The 23,161-nt window shown below is 37.9% G+C and overlaps 1 protein-coding gene across 2 annotated transcripts; it reads right to left on the bottom strand.

The window, feature by feature from the left end:
- Window positions 1–223: 223 nt before the first annotated feature.
- On the bottom strand, window positions 224–22,197 carry DDX52 (DExD-box helicase 52). Of its 2 annotated transcripts, none has more exons than XM_004747168.3 (15): window positions 22,073–22,197; window positions 20,565–20,763; window positions 17,661–17,791; window positions 15,910–16,095; window positions 13,815–13,958; window positions 13,106–13,217; window positions 12,167–12,239; window positions 11,455–11,658; window positions 8,798–8,888; window positions 6,286–6,408; window positions 6,002–6,152; window positions 5,728–5,803; window positions 4,194–4,265; window positions 3,549–3,641; window positions 224–688 (listed from the first exon to the last, which is right to left on the bottom strand). In XM_004747168.3, the coding sequence occupies exons 1-15, from the start codon at window positions 22,157–22,159 to the stop codon at window positions 631–633; spliced, it is 1,800 nt and encodes a 599-aa protein (XP_004747225.1). In that variant the 5' UTR covers window positions 22,160–22,197; the 3' UTR covers window positions 224–630. The 2 variants fall into 2 exon arrangements, with proteins under 2 accessions (XP_004747225.1, XP_012909063.1); XM_013053609.2 differs by having other exon boundaries at window positions 20,565–20,729; window positions 22,073–22,156.
- Between the last annotated feature and the right edge of the window lie 964 nt (window positions 22,198–23,161).

Below are 23,161 nucleotides of genomic sequence, written 5' to 3' on the forward strand. Positions count from 1 at the left end.
TATAAGGATATTTAATAGACCAAAGAATTTAAAATTCTAGGGAACTTGAGTAACCAGCCACAGAAGAGGCTCTTTGTTGTGACTCATACCACAAAAGGCCATCAACAAATTAATAGTAAAATAAAGCAAACAATAGGTATCTTCTTGGTAGACAGCCTGTGCTGCTTCTTGTCCATTCAAAAAAAAAAAAAAAAAAATTGAGGGTGGTGTTGAAAAGGAGCACTTAATCTCAAGGCTTTATTTTAAAATTTGGTTCCAGATGCCTCCTCACAGCATATATCACACCTTCCTTCACACTGAAGGGAAAAATCCTTCAGAGCTCACCACATTTGGCTGTTGTTAATTTTAGCATAAGCTTTTGTTCTTCTATAAGAAGTATCTCTCTGCATTCACACCACAGAAATGTGAATGAATGTTATTTCCATTGTGTCATCATTTAAAAGTCACCTATAAATTGAAATTTGACATGATGCATTGATAGTTTAGGATCATTTTTCATCAGTCCCACTTTGTTGTAGTTGATTTCAAATGTTACAGGTGATTATAGGATTTCAAGTATTTCATGAAAACAACATTCATGCTGGGGTCATTAAGTTCCATTTCTGATACAGTCTTTTAAAAAGTCTGCTTTTAACTTTTGTCTTCCAGAGCTACTTTCTTCTTGCTGTTCTGACCAGGGACCTTTTTCCTGTGACAAGAAAATTAAAGAAAGTTGAATCCAAAATTCTAGATATATGTACTTTCTAAAGCTCTGCCGTTTAAAAAACATTTCCTGAAACCTGTCTAATCAAGTATATGAAGCACTAGGAACATGAGGATGCATTAGACATGGTTTCTGCCCTTTAGGAAACCACAATCACCTAAGTGAGACAGAAACTTATCACCGTAAACTCACTACAGCCTGGTATAAAAGATGGAGTCTGACTCTGACATTACTAATAGTAAGAGCTCACATTGATTAAGCGCTAGATACCGTTATAAGTGCTTCTTATGTATCAGCTCAGATAATCTTCCCAATTTAGGAAGAAGATTCTAACATTACCCTTATTTGACAGATGAGGAAAATGAGGCAGAGCGGTTGAATAACTTGATCATCACACACTGATAATAAATGTGAGATATGAACCCTAACGGTATGATTTTAGAGTTTAGTGAATGCCATTAATTAACGGAGGAAAAGGAAGAATGTTGGGAGAAAATAACTAATGTTTGCATTCTACAATTTAGTAAGGCAAAGTTCCTGGATGTATACTAACTTATTTAATCCTTAACCAACCTTGAAGTAGCAGAGTTGGCATGATTTACGTACTTATTTCTATTATACACAAGGGGAAATGACCTGTCCAAAGTCACACAGGAAAAGGTGGTATGAGAGCCAATCCTCTGACTTCAAATCCAATATTTCCCTCCATTCTATCAAGCTGAGTTTGAAGTGACTGATGTGAGGTCCACCAGGCAACAGGATTCAGGTTTATATGGAAAACTAGGCCTGGACATATGGACATCAGAGTTCTCAGCAAGGTATGGGTAGGATCATTAAAGGACCATCTAGAGTAAAAGGGTAAGCTCGAGTTGGATCAAGTGTTGTTTACGTGCTCTATAGAGAAGGCTGGCTTTTTTTTTGACAGACAGAGATCACAGGCAGGCAGAGAGGGAGGAGGAAGCAGGCCCCCTGATGAGCAGAGAGGCCAATGTGGGGTTCAATTCCGGGACCCTGGGTTCACGACCTGAACTGAGGGCAGGGCCTTAATCCACTGAGCCACCCACATGCCCTGAGAAGGCTGGCTTTGAAGTGTGAAACAATGGAGATGACCACAGCATTTTAAGTGGGGGGCTGAAGTGACAAGATTTTTATCAAGTGTCCTCAAAGTTTAAGTGCAGCTAAGTTTAAACACCTCAAAGTGTAAATACTACAAACTTATAAAAATCAACATCCAAACTATAATTCTTTAAAATATTGTTGTTTCTTATTAAAATTCAACATAGCCCCATCTTAATACTATAGAAGATTTCTGATTTTTTGTTAAAACTTTCATCAGCTGCTGGTCAGTGCCTGAGGAGATTAGACTTCCAATTCTAGCTTTAAGATCACAGACATAGTAAGGTTCTGATGAATACACAACAGTTCTGATACAGCCGCAAGAAAATGTCTAATGATGGGCACCTGGGTGGCTCAGTGGGTTAAGATGCTGCCTTCGACTCAGGTCATGATCTCAGGGTCCTGGGATCAAGTCCCACATCGGGCTCTCTGCTCAGCAGGGGGCCTGCTTCCCTTCCTCTCTCTCTGCCTACTTGTAATCTCTGTCAAATAAATAAATAAAATCTTAAAAAAAAAAAAGAAAGAAAAAGTCTAATGAGAAAGATCAGGTGTCCAAGCAGGGTGACCATCTCTTACCAACCCACTGATATACGTGTCAGCCAGAAACCGTTGCCACAAAAAAAAAATTCAAATAAAGAATGTTCTTAATACTAAGAACTAACAAAAATGAGTATGTATAGACACAATTAAAATTTTTAAGCTTTCAAATGATTTTTTTTAAGCCTGTTGCATTTATTCTTCCCAAGTTATTAAAACTTAAAACTGCACTAAACTTTGGGACACTGTGTACACTCTATATCCTTGAACTTCTCATAGTCAATACAAAATGTCAAATAAGACTCTTGTTCCACTTAGAAGGAAAGTGCATGCCAGTTTTCATGACTTTCTTCACTGTGTCCCCTCCATATCCCTAAATTTTACCTATACTTAAAGATCGTTCTAACTCCTTGAAGCTTTTTGTAACTATACCAATTAAGAATATTTGTCATCTCCAAACTTATATTTTATTTAAAAATTATTCTCTACTGTTTTTTAATGCATACCTTTCCCTGACTTTAAATGGGTCTCATTTTAGATTCATTCACATACCAAAGCACCTGGCAGGAGAAAAGGTACTTGGTAAATGCCTACAATTTATATATATTATATACAAACTGGTACTGGTAGAATTTGAAGAGTGTTATTTTCCTTAAATAGTGTAAAGAGCAGTACAGGTTAGCATTGTCTTGATTCCCTGTATTAAAAGATAGTCCTGTGTGTATGCTAAAAAGAAAAAGAAAAATCAATGCTTTAACATCCTCCTAAAACTCAGCTGAACAACTACAAATTTACTCAAGTCATACTTTCTAGAGGTGTTACAATGTGCTTCAGGATAAGCCTAAGACTACACTGAAATCCTGCCTAGAATGGGGAGCTTCAGGGAAGATTCCATCAATGTGAGTTAAGAGCCCTCACCATCTCAGCAGTATGTACTGATGTAGGCTGTGTAGAGCTGGTGGGGAGTGCAATATTAATTCAAAGTGAACTGAAATCATTCTTTCAAAGATGGAAAAAAAACAGATCATTACAAGATCCCAAATCATAAGCAACCTAAAATATATTACTTTTATTATATTCTATAACTGACTGAACCTATCAATTCTACCTCAAAAAATTCATCCTAGGGAGAAATAAAGCCTAATATAATCATATGACAGAGTCAACAGTCACTTTTCTCGTATATACTTACCGTTTATTCTTAGCCTTTTCTAAGAAATACTTTGGAGTTGTACTAATGCTCTCCCTTTCCAATGGCTTCTTAATCATCTTTTTCTTTTGTTTGCTGAAAATTATAAAAAGAGGAAAGAATGAAATTCAGTAGAACTTACCTGAAAAGAGTGTAAGCTAAAACTAGTTTTGATTGTTGATCACAAAATTAGGTGACACTACAACCACTTTAAAATGCTGATTACCCAACAGCATTTAGAGATAACCCCAGGGAATTATAAATTTGATCAATTTTTTAAAAAGGTATTAACTATGATTAAAATATGTCCTGTATCACACTTAGCTCCTGTGCCAACAAACATTAAGGTTTGATTTGGGGCAATTAATGGCTTTTTATCAGTTTTATGAACTAAAATAAATTCTAAGCTTATTTCACTTATATTGAGTAATTTTTAAAAAAATCGGAATACTTAACATTTCAAGAATGAAAAAACTGACAAGGAAGACATATTCACAGGTATTTAAAAAGGAAAAATTTTATCTTAGAATTTCTAAAAGTAGTGGTATTGCTAGAACTGTAATTTCAAGAGTGTGAAAGCAAGAAAGCATATGTGGGGGGAAAGGGAGAGAAAGAGAGGGGGAGATCTAAGTAAATTAAAGATTATACCTTAGTAGTTTCTGGAAACCTTTTATGTATTCTGGCACAGGACATCCAGCCTGCTGTATAACATTGGCAACACTGGAAAAGGAACCCATAAACATAAATTTGTATCTGATCAAATTGATGTTTACACACTTAAACCCTCTGTAAAATTCAAGAGGAATGAAAACTACACATATGAGAAAGTAATCCAGTACAGTGTTCTGCTATAAATGATCACCAGATGTAAGAACACTGGATTGCTGAGAGAGGACTGTCTGCTAGACTGAAATTGATGTGCTTGCTGATGAGTAATTTTACCTAGTAGCTATTTCTGCTCAACATTTACCAAGCCCTGAAAAGCTAACCCAATCTTGGATGAAGACACTAATCAGAAATTATTAGATGATAGAGCTTACTATGCACCTGGCACTGTCTTGGGCTTTTTACGTGTAGTGACTTACTCGATCCACTCAAAAACCCTTCACTAATGAAATACTATCCTTATCCTCCTTGCCTGGATGGAAAAACCATGAGAGGCATGGTTATGTTGACATGGAGGTCATTAGATTCACATGCTTGGAGTTACTGAGGAGATGGAAGTCAATCTAGGCTTTTGGAATAGACTCCCCTACACATGAATGTGTAAAAGTCTGCTGAAAGGATACCCAAGGCTGATGACAAAGCCAAGGTTCAGAAGGCACAAATCAAAGTCTTTGCCAAAACTGATAAACAGATCAAAGTACAAACAGCCTTTGACCATAACTCAATTTCATTTGTTAGAAATGCAAAGTACTATCAATTATCACCAGTCTAAAATTACTGGAGGCAGCCAAAATGTAGGAAACTCAGCTTTTATTTTAAGATCTATGATGCTGGGCTAAATTAAGACCCAAGATTCTAAAAGTGCATGTGTTACCCAGGCTTCAAAGAGCTACAACTGAATAATATGGGGAGTGTGTTACTGAAACAGATTTCCTAGGACTAAATATAAAACTCCATCTGCCCAGAAGAGTAAAGAGAAGGATGCACCAGGGTAAGAGATAATTTTGACTGGGCTAAAGAGACTCGGGTTAACTTTATTAACCAATCCAAAAACTTCACTATTACATTGCCAGTAATATTAACCAATGGCTATTGGGAGAATCCTGTGAATCTGAAATTTAATAATGAACATTCCATTATGAATACTTCTAAATTCTAGTAATGAAAGGGCAAAAACAAAGCCCTCTGATTTTTCCTTTAGTCACAGCTAAAATCTGGTTGACTAATGCTATAACAGTATTTGGGACTTGTCCATTTTAACTGTGTTTGCATACAAGAACATAAAGTGGTCTTGCCATCTTAATAAGTTATTTTTCCTAATTTACCTTAAAAAAAAAAAAAGATTTTATTTATTAGAGAGAGAGAGAAAGAGAGACAGCAAGAGAGGAACACAAACCAGGGGTGTGAGGGCTCAGCAGGAAGCCTGTGTTGGGCTCAATCCCAGGAACCTGGGATCATGACCTGAGCCGAAGGCAGCCGCTTAATGACTGAGCCACCCAGGTGCCCCCTAATTTACCTTCTTAATAATGGTTTATCATCTTCAGTGAAAAATGTAACAGCTTTTCCTTTATGCCCCGCTCTTCCAGTTCGACCTAAAAAAAAACCCAGACCATAAAAAAACACTTTTCTGGGGAAAGGAAACATCAAGATTCACATGTAAGTCACTGGCTTTTCACTAAAATGAGCACTACAAAATGAGCACGTATGAACGGAAGGAATAAGTGCAAGACAGAGGAGTAGTGCCGAGGCGTCAGTGGGCAGAGGGGTAAGCAGCAGAAGAGAAAACTCACCTATCCTGTGGATGTATTCCACTGAGCTGGTTGGAAAATCATAGTTGATCACCAAGTTCACACCTTTAAAATCAATCCCGCGGGCCAGCAAGGCTGTACAAATAAGAACCCAGATTTTTCCAGCTCGGAAGCTGTGGACTGTGTTATCTCTCTGGTGAATAAAACACATATTAAATATTTTAGTACTACTCTGGGAACAGAAAACAAGTACTTCATAAATCCCATGCCAATATTTTAAAGTTTAATAGTTCTTTACCACTTTGAAAATATACACTTGACTTTACCTGTTGCTGTGTTCTGTCTGCATGAATAACATCTACATTAATACCTTCATATATGAGCTCATGAAAAAGTTCTTTAGCCCTTTCGATGGACTGAACAAAAACAAGAACAGGTGGATTGAAACCCTGCAAGAAAGAAGGCATAAATCAGCACATATAACCCATAATCAAGAATACAATCACAGGGGGCGCCTGGGTGGCTCAGTGGGTTAAGCTGCTGCCTTCGGCTCAGGTCATGATCTCAGGGTCCTGGGATTGAGTCCCGCATCGGGCTCTCTGCTCAGCAGGGAGCCTGCTTCCCTCTCTCTCTCTCTCTGTCTGCCTCTATGTCTACTGTGATCTCTCTCTATCAAATAAATAAATAAAAAGAATAATTAAAAAAAATACAATCACAGTATTTCATATGATTTTAGTTCATAAAAAAACTCAATTCAATTTAGTGTACCTTTTATTGCCAAATTTCTCAGTGGTCTATATCTGCCTCCATCTTCTTCACCATCCATTCTCTACACAACTTGACTCTAATTTCCACCTTGCTAATTCCAACAACCATGTCTAAATAATCCCCTTTACCTTTCTGTAATGACAGATGCTCAGTCCCTAGAACAATCATCTCTTGGCTTCTGTGCCTCAGAGATCTTTATATTCCGCTAAAATGCAGTAAATTTTATTAATTCACTGTTTATCCTAACTGTGGATATTCCACCAAAGCTTAGTCTTTGGTTCTCCGTTCTCTCAATATAGTCATTATCTTAATATTTTAAATATAATCTCAGCTGCCCTCTCCAAGCAGATGATTTTTACATTTCTATCATCAAACCCTACCTCTTCCTCAAACTGGCTTTCTCTATTTTCAACTGCTCTATTAGGGTTTAACCTTTTTAATCTTGGTTTACAAGCTCCCCTTCTGAAATCTAATAAAGCTGAGAAGCTTCCTAATAGGCAACCATTCATTCACACAAAATCTAACACACAACTTCAGAGGGTTCACAGACCTCCTAAGGCTAGACAGAAATCCCTCATGTATAATCTCCATGTGAGTATCCATGTAAAAAGCCTTAAAATTTCCTAGTGCCAAATGACACCTTTAAGAATATTAATGAAACAGGGGCGCCTGGGTGGCTCAGTGGGTTAAAGCCTCTGCCCTCGGCTCAGGTTATGATCCCAGGTCCTGGGATCGAGCCCTGCATCGGGCTCTCTGCTCAGCAGGGAGCCTGCTTCCTCCTCTCTCTCTCTACCTGCTTCTCTGCCTACTTGTGATCTCTGTCAAATAAATAAAATCTTAAAAAAAAGAATATTAATGAAACAAATGTATATGACATTGTGTGCCAAGCACTATTCTAAGTACTATGTCTGTATTAATCATTAATACTAAAATAATTTTATGAGAGAGATATTATTTCCATTTTACAGATGAGGAAGCTGTGGGGTTAATTTGCCTGAAGCTAGAATTCCAACACAGGTTGTCTGGCTCCAAAGTTCAAGCTCTTAACCACTTCTGTAGTCACCAGGTACTTGCAAACACCTTTTCCTTTCATCCTCCCAACTATTCTTAACATTCCACCATTGAGGCTGTCACCCTCATTTCTCTCATTTATTTCCTCTTCACCTCTAACCAGCCTAATTTAACAACCTGCTGACTGGTTTCTTTACTTTCAGTCTCTTGCCATTACATTTTATGTATCACTATTTAAGTAATTTTCCTTAAAATTCTTCGAATGTCCAGTGGTTTCTCTTAACGTGACCCCCAACTTTCCTGTCCAACCTGATCTTCTTTAATTCTCACCATAAACTCTTTGCCTTAAATAGGTAACCTCTTCATGAGTCTCTACACCCACTGTGTTTCCCTCTACTGCTTGGAATATTCCAGCTCCTCCTCCAACCATCAACTTTTCACAGATCCTTCCAAGGCCCAGATTAGCAGCATCTCCTCCGGAAGACTTTCCCCAACTGATTAACTTATGCTACGAGGGTGCTTAAGAGAAATACTCTATAGCCTCTTATGACAGACACTTTACTGCAAACTATGTTAACACAAGTCTATTTCTTTTATCCCCTAAAAAAGACTAAATTCTAGGGGCAGGGCTCAAGATTTCTATTTGTTTTATTTTCCCCTGCCCTAACCCCTCACAGTTAACTTTTGATTATGGCTTCTACTCAATATTTACTTAAGGTATAAAAAACAGAAAACCACACTCGGTGTCTTAAATTATTCTACAATGCTCCTAGAGTTTCAGAAGAAACCAGCAGAGGGACTGGGGGAGATTAAGGGAACCAATACAAATGGAGATGTGGAAAAAGGAGGCTTTTAGGGCATCAGGTAGGTTTTTTCCTAGCCTACCCTGAGCTAGAACAGAAAACTTACCATAATCTAAGTGGTGAGTCTCTCCACTTGGAACAAAAGATGACTCAATGTTTTCAAGAATTTACCTCTAGATTACTACATATGCTATAGGAATAGTCATATAAGATTTAATGAACTTCATCAAAATTCAAGAAGATAGCCCAAATATACCTTTTTAACAAGTTCTCTCATGGCCAGAAGTTTCCCAGTCTCAGACCCAACAAAGAGAAGCTCTTGTTCTACAGTTTCTACTGCAGAATTCCTGAAAAGAAAACATACTTTGCACATTGCAAGGGCCAATTTTTGCTTTTCCTCCCAAATTCTAAATAAATGAAAAAATTTACACATAACCCCAACAGAATCAAGTTTTCCGGGACGCCTGGGTGGCTCAGTTGGTTGAGCGGCTGCCTTCGGCTCAGGTCATGATCCCAGCGTCCTGGGATCGAGTCCCACATCGGGCTCCTTGCTCGGCAGGGAGCCTGCTTCTCCCTCTGTCTCTGCCTGCCACTCTGCCTGCCTGTGCTCGCTCTCACTCCCTCTCTCTCTGACAAATAAATAAAATCTTTAAAAAAAAAAAAAAAGAATCAAGTTTTCCATTGTCATTATAAGCATTTAATCATTTATACTTCAATATGAAGACAAAGTTACTTATTTATTTTAAACCTGAATTTATTTAAATAATTTCTACACCCAACATGGGGCTTGAACACATCATCCTGAGATCAAGAGTCGCGTATTCTGGCTGAGACAGGCAGACACCCCAAAGTTATTTTTATTTTTTATTTGTTTTTAAAAAGATTTGTTTGAGAGAGAATGTGCATGCATACACAAGGGGAGGAACAAAGGGAAAGGGACAAGCAGACTCCACGTGGAGCCTGACTCAGGGCTTGACCCCACAACCCTGAGACCCAACCTGAAACCAAGAATCAGATGCCCAACTGACTAAGCCACCCAAGTGCCCCCCCAAAGTTATTTTTAAATGTTTTATTCTAATTATAAAAATGCTATCTAAATAAAATTTGAAAAATATGGAAAAATGTAAATAGTAAAACAAGTTGTCCATAATTCTACCATTTTAGAATAAATTGTGATGTTTTGTTGTAGTCTAAGTCATTTTCCTGTATCTAATTATTTACTTAAAAGAAGTTTCTAAATATAAAATTACTGGATAAAAAAATGAGAATATTTTTAAGGATATTATAGGTCTGAGTTTTTCTTAATGATTAATAAGAGTTTTTTTAATAGACAGTTGGGGGTGAGCCTTAAGACGTTTTATAAACACTAATAAGATGCTGTAGTACAGGGGTGCCTGGGTGGCTCAGTCGGTCAAGCATCTGTCTTCAGCTCAGGTCACGATATCAGGGTCCTGAGCATGAGCCCCTTGTCAGGCTCCCTGCTCAGCAGGGCGTCTGCTTCTCCCTCTCCCTCGATCCTCCTCCCCGTTTGTGCTTTCTGTCTCAAATAAACAAACCCTGTTTGTGCTGTCTCAAATAAACAAAATCCTTAAAAAAAAAAAAAAAGTTGTTATAGTACATTACACTGCACCATAAATATTTTTTTCCCTTCTGTCTTCATATTTACGGTATATTTGTTCTTTCCTTTTATAAACAGAAGTTTTAAGTTTAAAGAGTTTAAAGTATTTTTTATTGTTCCATTTGGCTTCTTTTTTTATTTAATATGGTATTTCTAGCACTTTTTAAAAAGAAATTATTGGGGCGCCTGGGTGGCTCAGTGGGTTAAAGCCTCTGCCTTCAGCTCAGGTCATGATCTCAGGGTCCTGGGATCGAGTCCCGCATCGGGCTCTCTGCTTGGCAGGGAGCCTGCTTCCTCCTCTCTCTGCCTTCCTCTCTGCCTACTTCTGATCTGTCTCTGTCAAAGGAATAAAAAAAAAAAAGTTTATAAAAAAAAAAAATAAAAAAAAAATAAAAAGAAATTATTTATTTGAGAGAGACAGGAAAAAAGAGAGAGGGAGCACAGAAGGAGAGGGAGAAGCAGGCTCCGCTAAGTAGGGAACTCGATGAGGGGCTCAATTCCAGGACCCTGGGATCATGACCTGAGACAAAGGAAGACACGTAACTAACTGAGCCACTAAGGTGCCCACAAGCACTTTTTCATGTAGCTATAGTCTTCATACTTATCATTTCATGGGTCTCATACTATTCTATCACGTGGCTATATTATACTTTCCTAACACACTATTCTACTAGTGCACACTCATTTAGTATAAAATCCTCCCCCCCCCCAAATTTTTAAAAAGGATTATAAATCAACCGGCTCAGTAACATAAGCTTTTTCCACGATGGTCCTTAATTAAGCCATCAAAGAAACTAAATCTTCTGGGTGGCTATACAGTTCACGTCACTTTGTGGATAGATGGGAAAAATCAGGTGAAAACAATGACAGAAATATTAGCATGACAATTTGAAAAATCTCAATTTGGATTATTCTAAAATAGAAAATCCTTAGGGTGCCTCGGTGGCTCAGTTAAGTGTCCAAAGCTTAATTTCAACTCAAGTCATGATCTCAAGGTTTTAAGATCGAGCCCCAGGTCAGGCTCTGCTGTGGGCATGGAGCCTACTTAAGATTCACCCTCTGCCTCTGTCCTTCCCCCTCATCTTTCTCTCTCTCTCCCTCTCTAAAAAAAATAAATTAAAATGGAAAATCCTTACTCAATCTTGACTTTAAAGAATACATGTCTTTCAGTAAAACTTTCCCTGTTATTAATCTAAGGCCAAAACAACCTATCTCCTTGAGTGTTTAAAAAAAAAAATAAAAAAGACTTGTATTAAAAAAAATCGGGGATAACAGAGAATAACAATTATTATTACCTTGCTCCAATGGATACCGTAATGACATTGTCCAGGTTGAGTTTGCACCACTGCTCAACATCATATGCGAAAGTTGCACTGAACATAGCTCTTCTGACCTTATGGGATGTGCAGGCCAGGAAAATGGAAGCCAGCTGGTCTCTGAACCCAGTTTTGCCATCTTCAAACAGTTTGTCTGATTCATCTACTACCAGCCATTCTACACTGAGAAATAACATAACAACTTGTGGGTACTGAACTGGAAGACCCAAGACACTTCACTGAACTGTAGGGACACATGAAGTAGTGGTCAAGCCATTATGCTACTTCTGAGATCTACACATTATACCAGAAAAAGGTAAAAGAAAAATCAGCAGGAAAAGGTAAAAACAAGATAAACATAAAGCAATGTTCTATTCCTTTAGCCTCAAAGAGATGAGATTCCATTAGCAACAACAGAGCTTCACATAAACCTTATAAACTCCATCACCATTGTTGAAAGAAGTGAAAATATCTAGGGGAATTCTGTACTAACTGCTTATCAGAATGTGTAACTTTCTTCCAGACCAGATGGTAACATTCCTATGAATTTGATGAAAACCATTATTCTTAGCACCAACACTGACTGAAAGCTGGCAGATAGCAAGCTCCAATGGGCCATAATATAAGCAGTCAAGGACAAAATAGAATCAACTAAATGAAAATACACAAGAGATTAAAATATTATCTGTACCTTGTTAAATCTATTCCTGGAGGATCTTGCTTTAATAAATAGATTAGTCGATTTGGAGTAGTCACAAGAATATCTATAGGAAAAACAAATGGTACACGTTGCAAAAGCAAGGTTCATCTCTCTTAAACAAGGGAATTAAGGTTCCTGAATGTCAGTGAAGAACCTGAAGAGGGGAGAGGAGGGGCAGGTCATATACTTGCTATTTTACTAGACCAACCCCACAAAAGTTCTTTCTTATTTGTAAGCTAATATATGTACGTATTTTTTAATCCATCATAGCACAAACTACTATATGCTTACTCTCTTTTTATTATGTTTGATCTGCCTTCTCAACTTCTAAGAGGTAAGAAGACTATAATACAGCAGTGTTATTTTCAAGTGTTTAGTTTTTTGGGGGAGGGGGAAATCCTTTCTTTAAATGAAATTTTACTCAGAAACTCAAAATGAAAGACAGGTAAAAGCTGATTTCCTAACTGATACAAGGGTAGGGATGTAAGCCATTCTTATCTGCAGAGTATTTCCATGGCAGATTAAAAATCAACAGTATAAAGTAGGGTTTCTCAGCCTTAGCAGTACCGCCATTTTGGTCTAGATAACATTTTGCTGTAGGCAACTGTCTTGCGCATTGTGGGATGCTGTTACCTCTTCCTACCACAGGCTAGTAGCACCCCAGTTTTGCTAACTTCAAGTATCTCCAGATACTGCTAAATGTCCCTGGGGTGGTAGGTGAGGTGGGGGCAAAACTGCTTCTGGATGAGAATCACTGGTATATATTTAAATAAGTACCAAGTGGGAGTGAAGAGATCTCTTTCAGTTTCTCTAAAAACCAAATTAGTTGTATGTATGACTACACTTTTAACAACTCCTAGGTGGCAGTTAAGGATATCTGTAATTTGCAAATCCCTTACATGCTCTGTATGTCAAACATGAATCCCTTACCAAACTTCTTAGATGATTTAGGTCCAAATTTCTTGGCTGCCACTGCTGCTTTGTGGATCATGTGTATCCTGAATCCTGTTCCCTCGGAGATTTTTACTAACTCTCTGTGAATCTAAAATGGCAAATGACAAAAATATTAGCTGCTAAGATACTTAGAAAAGATATATAATCTTGTTTACATTATTAAAATAAACCTATTACCAACCCATAAAGAACTGAAATTAAACCTATAATACCATGTGCACTAACCTGGAATCTCAGCATTTTGCAATCTGTTACATACTGTTTTTGGAATACAGTGCTATTAGAAAACTGTCTCAGGCTTGGCACGTATTCTTATTAAGCACGTTGGAAGTGTGAAGCAGGTCACTGTGTTAGTTCTTCTTTCTCAAAAACTGAGATAAGGTTATGTTTTAAAGACGGACTATATATTCCGGGAGCCTCAGTTAGCCTCAACTTAAAAGATCTTAGAGCATTTGCCAAAGACACATCGTTAATGTTTAAATCATTGTTTTAGAAAACTATAAAATGATTCAAAAAACTTGCCCACGTGCAGTAAGTTACAGAATAGAGTAAGATATAGTACAGAATATTTGCCTAGGCCAAAATACATGGGCCTTACTCTTTTTGAGACCCTTTTGCTACCCTCAAATAAGAAATGACTAAAGGAAACATCAAATATATCCTCTTTCGAAGCTACATGTCATACCTGGTTGGCAAGTTCTCGTGTTGGTGATATAATCAGAGCTCTAAAGCCTTTATTTGTGGGCTGTTTTAGTTGCATCAAAATGGGAATGCTAAAAGCCAAAGTCTTTCCAGATCCGGTAGGAGCAGAAGCCAGAAGTTCTCGACCCTAAAAACAAGGTATGTTAAGTATAAGGTAAGTACATAAACTTTTCAGAGCCTGGTTAAGTAATGCAACCAGCCACAGAAAAAACATAATGAATATAATCTTTCATATTCTCATTGCTTGTCTAACTTTTCCCATATTTGCTTTTCTAATATCATCTACCCCTGCCACCAGTGCCTCAAAGGAGTTTCTTTTCTTTTTCTTTTCTTAAAGATTTTATTTATTTGATAGAGATCACAAGTAGGCAGAGAGGCAGGCAGAGAGAGGGGGAAGTAGGCTCCCTGCTGAGCAGACAGCCTGATGCTGGGCTCGATCCCAAGACCTTGAGATCATGACCTGAGACGAAAGCAGAGGCCCGACCCACTGAGCTACCCAGGCGCCCCTCAAAGGAGTTTCTGACTACTGCCACCAAACATCACTTGACCTGGGTAAAGAATATGGGTAACTAAAATGCAAAGATAATTCAAAACCTCAACTATTTCCATTATTCTCTCCCACCAAACTCCCTTATCAAAGCAAAATTAAACCTTTTCCCGCTGATATCTGTACTGCTCAATCCCTAGGGATGGTTTTAATAAGTAACAGAATGGCTACAGATAATAAAAAGTGGCAATAACTTGAGTGACAATAATTTATAGGTGACAGTCTTTCAAAACATCACTATGATTTTGAGAGTTTTAAGCTGAAGTTGTAACAGAAACAATCTTAGATGGAAATTAAAAGCAAATTTACTATTACGTGAGGCAACAATATCATTCAAAGGTATTCTTACAGGACACCCGTGTGGCTTAAGCTTCTGCCTTCAGCTCAGGTCGTGATCTCAGGGTCCTGGGATCAAGCCCCGCACTGGGCTCTCTGCCCACTGGGGAACCTGCTCCCCGCCACCCCTGCGTACCTCTCTGCTTATGTGATCTCTCTCTGTAAAATAAATAAATAAAATCTTAAAAAAAAAAAAAAAGATATTCTTACTTCAGTTCCCAAAGAAAACAAAAAGAACTAGTATGGATGAAGATGTAACTCCTATACTTTGGCTACATGGGACAAAAACTCCGCTCTCATTAGGACAAGAAAAACCTCAGAAAAATTTAATTTTCAAAACTCTAAGTTAACCCATGCCTCTACCAACAGTAGATAAACTCTGGTATTTTCAAACAAGAGAATATTACTCACAGACAAACTACTATAAATGTGTGAATCTCAAAAACAATACACAGTGTGAGAGAAACCACAAATTAAAAAATAAATAATGGATGATACCACTTACATGACATTCTATAGAAAAGGCAAAACTAATGCATGACAATAGAATTCAGACCAGCAGTTCCCTCTGGACAGGGGTGAGGTGAGGACTGAATGGAAAAGGTACAACAGAATTTTCTGGGGTGATAGAAATGTAACACGTCTCCTTTGGGGGTATGGTTATATAGGGTATGCACTGTTGAAATCCACTGAACTGTGAACTTACAATCTATGCATTTCACTGTATATAAGGCATACATCAATTACAAACAGTACTGGGAGGGGGAAGTCAGGCTACGTGCAAAAATTCTATATTTCTGAAATAGTTCCTAGGAATAATAAGCTAAATCACAGATGAATAAACAGAACATAGTCCCTATCCTCAGAGGGTTTACACGCTAGTATAATGTAAAAGGTAAACACAACTAGTCTAACTACACAGTAGTATAAAGGGCAAGATAAATGTTGCAAACAAAAAAAGAACACACTAAATACCTTGGAGAACTGGTAATAGAGAAAAGAGTGTTAGTAAAAGAAAAAGATCACATCTAATTGTAGTGATATGAGGCCCTAGGCATGTGAGATGGACCTTATAAGCAAAGGTAGGTTTCAATAGGGAGAGATAAGGTAAAAAAGAAGACTTCATACACAGGGAAGAGAATGAGCTAACACATAGAGGAGGAACGTTAGAGGCATTCTAGACCTTCATACTCACATGCAACATAACTGGAATGGCTTGCATTTGGATTGGTGTAGGCATCTGGAAGCCTGCATCCAGAATGTTCTGAAGCAGTCGAGAACTAATTTTATATTCTTGGTCAAGTTGCTGAAAGGTAGCAATTGGGTCAGGAAGATCAGTTCCCTGGACGTGAATTTTATGTTTATTCCGGAAGAAGTTTATCTGAAAAGTGAGATAAAGAGGTCCCCATAGATATGGTCACATACATTGTCAGACGTTATAAGGTAAAAGTAACAGTTTCTAGGATAAGCTTTAATAACATGAAACTTTCTGGTTAAATCCCAGGCCCTAAAAGGTACAGATATTAAATACACTTCATGCCCTTTCATAGACAGAAGACCTTCATAACAATAAAACCTATCTATGCACTTCCTTGCATTAATGTTGTCAATGACACGAGTAATGGTTATTTATATTAATGTGCCACGATGATAATCATAACTTAGAATTTTATATAAGTTTCTACAAGGCAGACATTGAATCCATCTGGTTTTTTTCTTTATATGACACGTAGCACACAAGTGTCAAAACTTCTTGATGATTTACTCTACACTCTGTTTATTAGAATTGAGGGCCAAAAGCAGAGTCCAGGGCTGATTTGGTTTATTTTCCTATTCTGTGTGAGTGACAGCCAAATTCTGGATAGAGGGTTATTGAAGGGAGCTGAACAATACTTTTCCAACTGCAACACAGCAGGTGTGCAGCAGACATGACAATGATGTGTTTGTTATTTCTTCTGTATTCTACTCCCCCAAGGTATAACATAGATTTCTTAAGAATTGTAAGTCTTGGGGCACCTGGGTGGCTCAGTCTGTTAAGCATCTGCCTTTGGCTTAGGTCATGATCTCCGGGTCCTGGGATGGAGCCCAGAGTTAGGCTCCTTGATCAATAGGGAGTCTGTTTCTCCCTTTCCCTCTCCACCTGGCTTCTGCTCTCGATCTCTCAAATAAATAAATAAAATCTTAAAAGGAAAAAAAAAAAAACATTCTAACTCTCAAATCCCTGTCAGAGGAAATCTTTCTAAACCAATAAGCAACCTGCTCAGCAGGGAGCCTGCTTCTCCCTCTCTCTGTGCTCTCTCTCTGTCAAATAAATAAAATTGTTTAAAAAAATGAATAAATGAACCAGTGAGCTTAACAAAGAGGAGAAAAGGGGGCAAATTTTATGTTTATCAAGGGGGATAGGATTATTTAAAAAATTTCATTCCAAGTAAATCATCAATCTTGGAATTTGGACAGGTCAAAAATTCACACTATATATTATATGAGAATTGTGTGTATACACACACACACACACACCCCTCTTTTGACCTGTTCAAGTTTTAAGATACTTTCAAGAACTTTAAACTTAAGGGGTGCCTCAGTTGCTTAAGCATCTGCCTTGGGCTCAGGTCATGATCCTGGTCCTAGGATCGAGCCCCACTTTGGGCTCCCTGCTAAGCAGGGGAGTCTGCTTCTCCCTCTCTCTCTGCCCCTACTCCTGTGCTCTCTCTCTCACTCACTCTCTCAAATAAATAAATAAATAATCTTTAAGAAAAAAATTTTTAAACTTTAAAATTTTTAGCCACAGCGCAAATACCTGATTTTTCATTAAAGTGATATCTAAATGAATACAATTAATCTTCTATCTTCACAAAACTATATTCACTTTTACCAAGAGAATAACCCAAGGACAAGGAAAAATTCAGTAGGTCAGAAAAGCAACTGGGGCTAAGACATTTTTCTAACCTTTTCTTTTCTAAGATTCTCCAACTTTCCTGAAGTTAGCTTCTTTTCTCTTTTAATTTTTTTATCTTCAATCTTTGCTTCCACAGATGATATCCACTGTATAGTAGAACCTTCTTCTTGAGAAGTAGTTTCTAAAATATATGTTAAAAAATTAAAAGATTTTTAAGTGCAACATTCTTGAGAGTAGCAAACAGGCCATAGCATCACACTAAACAAAAATAAAGTACTAACTAATACAATACAGAAAAGAAAATAAAAGGAGGAATAACAATTGGAAAAGGAGAGGCAAGTTCCCTGTTGGTAAAATCAAAGCTCTGAAGCTCATTCTCTTCTTTTTGTCCATTATTTCAGCTGTGTGATATGTAGAGGACTGTGTACTTGAAAACAGTAACAGATTAAACTGAAAATACTTAATAGATTTCAATAAGGCAGTTGGCTTTTCCATACTGAACCAGTTATAAAATAAGTATGATGAAAGAATAGATTTCACTTATAATAGTGATAAACATAGCACAGAACTTCAGGACTAGTCACTAATATAAAGATAGCAATTCTTACTAAGCTATAAATTAGTTCAATGAAAAGTCATGGCTGGACTGTTTTGGAAACCAGACTAGCTGACCTGAAAAGTACACGTGTAGGGGGCGCCTGGGTGGCTCAGTCAGTTTAGCATCCAAGTCTTGGTCTTAGCTCAGATATCACGGTTGTGGGACTGAAACCCAAGTTAGGCTCTGCACTCAGTATGGAGTCTGCTTCAGGTTCTTTCTCCCTCTCGCTTTGCCCCTCCCCACTCACACTTTTCTTTTTTCCTCTCTCTCTAAAATGGGTAAAATAAAATCTTAAAAAAAATAATAAAGTTCAAGCGGCAAAGTAAATATGTAAGAATAACCTTAAAAATTCTAAGAACAATAAGCAAGACCATTTCTGATATTTCTTTAAAATTTCTTTCACTTCACTGAGGTACCCCTGATATACAATATATTGCATTTATTTAAAGCATACAGCTTGAGGAATTTTGACATATGTATACATCTATTATATCATCACTACATTCAAGTTTATTTTCATCACCACCCAAAATCTCCTTGTGGCCCCTTGTAATGCACTTCTTCGTCCCTAAGCAACCACCTATCTGCTTTTTGTCACTGTAGATCAATTTGCTTTTTCTGGAATTTTATATAAATGGAATCATGTAGTATATACTAAATTAAGTTTGGCTTCTTTCACTCAGAATAACTATTTTGAGATTCATCCATGTTGGACCATGTATCAATAGTTACCTTTTAATTTAAAGGTAGTATTCTACTGTATGGCTATATGCATTGTTTACCCTTCACCTACTGAAGGACATTTGGGTCATTTCCAGTTTTTGCTACTGAGAACAAAGCTGCTATCAACACCTGTGTAGAAGTCTTTGTGAGGACACAGGGTTTCCTTTCTCTTAGGTACATTCTTATGGAATACGTGGGTTATATGGTAGGTGTATGTCTTAACTTTAAAAAAAATCCTCTGTCAATTTCTACTCTGAAAGCCTCTGGAATTTTAATTGAGTTTGATATGCATTGATTCTACAGATCACGTAAGGGAGAAAAGTTGACCAATCAAAACATGGTATGCCACATTACTGTTCTATGCCACGTATGTGCTACATTATAGTACATATCTGTGTGTTTCTGGTTGCCCAACAGTTGAATCCTTTTCCAGAGTTTGTGGCAGGTTTTTGTTTGGTTTTTTTTTCCCCTAATCTTGGTGGAAGGCTTTATTAAAGTCAGGGAAGTAAAATGTGAAACACTGTAACAGCAAAAGTGTGGAACTGAAGTCAATGTCCATAACACATGGACTTGTCAAGTCAATTACAGAACATTCTTATAATGTATAATGGTATGCTACACTATGATTCAATGAAAAAAGCACTGGACTTCCTACTGATACAATGTTCCTGATGGACAGTTCTAAAATACCTAAACCTAAAATAAACTTATTGGTTAACTCTGAAATTCCATTTCTAGAACTTGTTAAATCCATTATGGAATGTATAATGGGATATATTTAGTGTTAAGATGAAAAAGGCAGGGCACTGCCTACTGATTCCAAACAATCTCCAAGATATGTGTGTGTGTGTAGTGGAGGAGGAGGGAAGGTTCAGAATAGAACAACACATATTTGTATGCTATGGTTCAGGTTTTTTAAGGGAGGTATAAATACAGTGAATAGGTATCTTTCTAAAAATATTTAAGAAAGCTGGCTGGTTAGCTCAGTTGGTTAGAGCATGGTGCTAATAAAAATATTTAAGAAAATGATTAACAGCAGTAGCCTCTGGAGAAAAAAGGGACTAGAAATAGTAGGAAGAAAACTTGCTTTTTACCACTTTATAATTTAAAAACAGGGTGTAAGTATTTACTTTACTGAAAATGGCAAATGGAAACTTAATAGATAAAACAAAGTAAAAGATCAATATCCCTAAAGTACAGAAAAAAACCCTGTGAAAAATAGGTAAAGAGTAAGAATAGACAATTCACAAATGCTGAGATGTAAATATCGACTAAAGCATATGAAACCATGCTCAACCTTACCAGTTATCAAGAAAATATAAACAAAAATTAGTTTCATTCATTAGGTTGTCATTTTTCATTATCTGTTCAAAGACAGAAGCGTGCATACCCTTTCGGCCAGTAATTCCACTTTGGGGATGCTAATTACAGAAATAAGAGGACCTGTACAAAAGGATATATACACAAATATCTATCTGTATTGTAGCTATATTTGTAACGGCAAATATCTAGAAACAATCTGAATGCCATTAACTAATGAATGACAGAATACTGTCTGATTTGTAACCTTAAGCCTGTATTATTTTTGTAATTAAAAAGGAAATAAAAAGGAAAATAAACCCCAAGAACAAACCTGATAACATCATTTTCCTCTTTTTCTTGTTCTGTTCCCTCTTCTTTTCAGTTAGACTCTCTTCTTTTTTCTCTTCATCTTGAAGCTCCTGATGAGTTCTTGATAATCCACACTCACCTGGGACAGACTTCTTGTTTCCAAAGAAGTCCAGTCCCTGCAGAATCTCTGAAGAATCAAAATCATGTTTCCTTTTTCCTACCTAAAACCCAAAAAATTTAAAATGCAATCTACTGACAGACTGACATTGCTTTCACCCAAGCAGTACTGGCAGTAGGGGCATGAATCTAATAACTCTCCACCTTTTTTTTAACCCTTTCACCAAGTATTTGTTGAGCTGCCAAGTGTGTCTGAGTAAATGAAATATAAGACGACAACTTTTCTGACCTTTTCAAAGCAGTAATAATCATGAAAGCAATTACCATCTATATGCTTATTAGCGTTAACACCTACATGCTGTCAGGCAGACTTCTAAGCTTGCTTATATATATTAAATTACTTCGTCCTCCGACAGTGCTAGGGGGTAAATAGCGATATTACACGGAGGACATTGGGAGAAGGAGAGAAGTGAGTTGGGGGAAATCAGAGGGGGAGAGGAACCATGAGAGAAGGTGTACTCTGAGAAACAAACTGAGGCTTTGGGGCGGGGGTGGGGGGGGGTTGGGTGAGCCTGGTGGTGGGTTAGCATTGCATGGGGCACTGGGTGTGGTGCATAAACAATGAAACTTGGAACACTGAAAAAAAATTACAAAAAAAAAAAGTAAAAAAAAATATGGATATTACAGATGAAAAAAATCAAGGCATTAGAAGGTCAAATAACTTATTTAAGGTCTCCAAAGTTGTAACTGACAGACCCAGTACTTGGACCCAAATAATCCGGCTCCAGAGTTCAGACTCTTAACAACTACACCTACCGCCAGAGAAAGGAGAAACAGACGTGTTGCTCAGTATCAGGGTTGATATTGAAGATTTTTCCATAACTGGGCCCCAACTAACTTCTCCCGGTTTATCATTCACCCACTATTTTCCTATATAAGAGTCTCCATTTCTAAGTCACTCTTCTCATTGGTTACTTCACATGTCATGAGGTTACAGGAATAAAAAGACCCATGCCCACTAAAGGTATATGTATATGCCAAGCCAACTGGGTACACTACAGTGAAAGAATCTGTTCTCTTCATTTTGGGTTCATTCTGTTTTCGAGATCCCTTCCTACCTGTTTCAGAGAAAAAGGTCCTTTTCGAAAGGATTCTAACTGTGCTTTGAATAAACTAAAAAGCGGGCAGGGAGAAGAATTCTGTGCTAGGCCCACCGAAGTCTACAAAACAAGGGTAAGAGTTCACTCCAAAGGTAGGACAGGACCAGGTAGGTCTGCGCACGAGCCCAACCGCAGAGGAACATGTCCCACGACTAGGCCACGGTCTCCTAGTGCCGGCTCTCCCAGAAGCCAGGTCATTCTCTGGCTCCTGCGCCTCGCAGTTACTCGGGCTTCTGACTTCTACGTACAGTACCTGGAATCGCGCGGCGTCCGCAGAGAAACGTTTCACGTCGAACTTGGCCCCCACGCCGAGCCGGCGGAAGAGATCGTGAGCGTCCATTTTTACCCAGAAAGCACCGCGGTCCCACGGCGCCTGCGCAGAGGACTTCCTCCCCCAGAAGGTCTGGGGCCGGACCGTGGGCGGAAGTGGTTCTGGGGGGCGGAGTCTGGCGGTTGTGAGAAACCGGACGGTTTTACCCTGTTGTCATTTGTTCTTTCACGAAATATTTATGAAGATCCTCTTATGCTCGGCACTATTCTGTACTGCGGTGAACAACACCTTAAGATTCCTCGCTTGAAGAAACTTAACATTTTAGTGGAGACAAAGATACTGTTAAGCAAGATCATTTCTGAAAGAGGAAAGTGCTTTGAAACAAATAACGGTGTTATTGATAGAGAAAGGATGGGCATCCACTTTGAGGTTGATTAGTCAGGTCCATTCTGGAGAAGTGATATTTGAGCTAAGAGAAGGCAGCAAGCCTTTCCCACATCTGGGAAATGGCATTCCACAAAGAGGAAACCCATAAGAGGGGGAAAAGTTTGGAACAGTGAGGAAGTAGAAAGAAGGCCAAGGTGACCAGAGCCAAGTTCTAATGAGGAAGTGTGGTACAGATAAGGTTGAAGGGGCAAATAGAAATCAGATCCCATAGAATCTAATAACAAGGTCGTGGTAAGGAATTTGGATTTTAATCTAAGCTCACTATGAAGGTATTAATTTATTTTTGTACTGAGAGAACAACATAATTTAGCATATCACTAAATATTTATTTTCTTCACTGTATTTGTACTGTAAAAAATTATTCACTCAGGCATTGCCTCTCCCCATTCTAGAATGAAAGTTTATGAGCACAGGGATCTAATTTTCTTCACTGCTGTATTCCCAGTTTCTGCACACTCTTCCATAAGTATTTGGTGACTGAATGAGTGAATGTTTTATAAAAGTTTACTCTGGCTATTTGGGGAATTAATTGTAGAAAGGCTAAGAGTGGAAAGAGGGAAGCTAGTTGAAGTAGAAAATTATGATGTTGGCTTGGTTTAGGGTGGGTCTCTGTGCTGATGGAAA

This window comes from Mustela putorius, unplaced genomic scaffold (assembly GCF_011764305.1).
Source record: "Mustela putorius furo isolate JIRA1106 unplaced genomic scaffold, ASM1176430v1.1 tig00003962_pilon_pilon_pilon, whole genome shotgun sequence".
Classification (NCBI taxonomy): Eukaryota; Metazoa; Chordata; class Mammalia; order Carnivora; family Mustelidae; genus Mustela; species Mustela putorius.

Bases quoted from the DNA above. Each gene is read 5' to 3' on its own strand.
- DDX52 (XM_004747168.3), bottom strand. From the start codon at position 22,159: ATGGACGCTCACGATCTCTTCCGCCGGCTCGGCGTGGGGGCCAAGTTC. The intron at 6,409-8,797 runs GTATATTTGGGC...TCTTTCTTGCAG, and splicing joins TGAGAGAACTTGTTAAAAAG to GGTTTCAATCCACCTGTTCT. The intron at 5,804-6,001 runs GTGAGTTTTCTC...GTTTTTTTTTAG, and splicing joins GGAATACATCCACAGGATAG to GTCGAACTGGAAGAGCGGGG.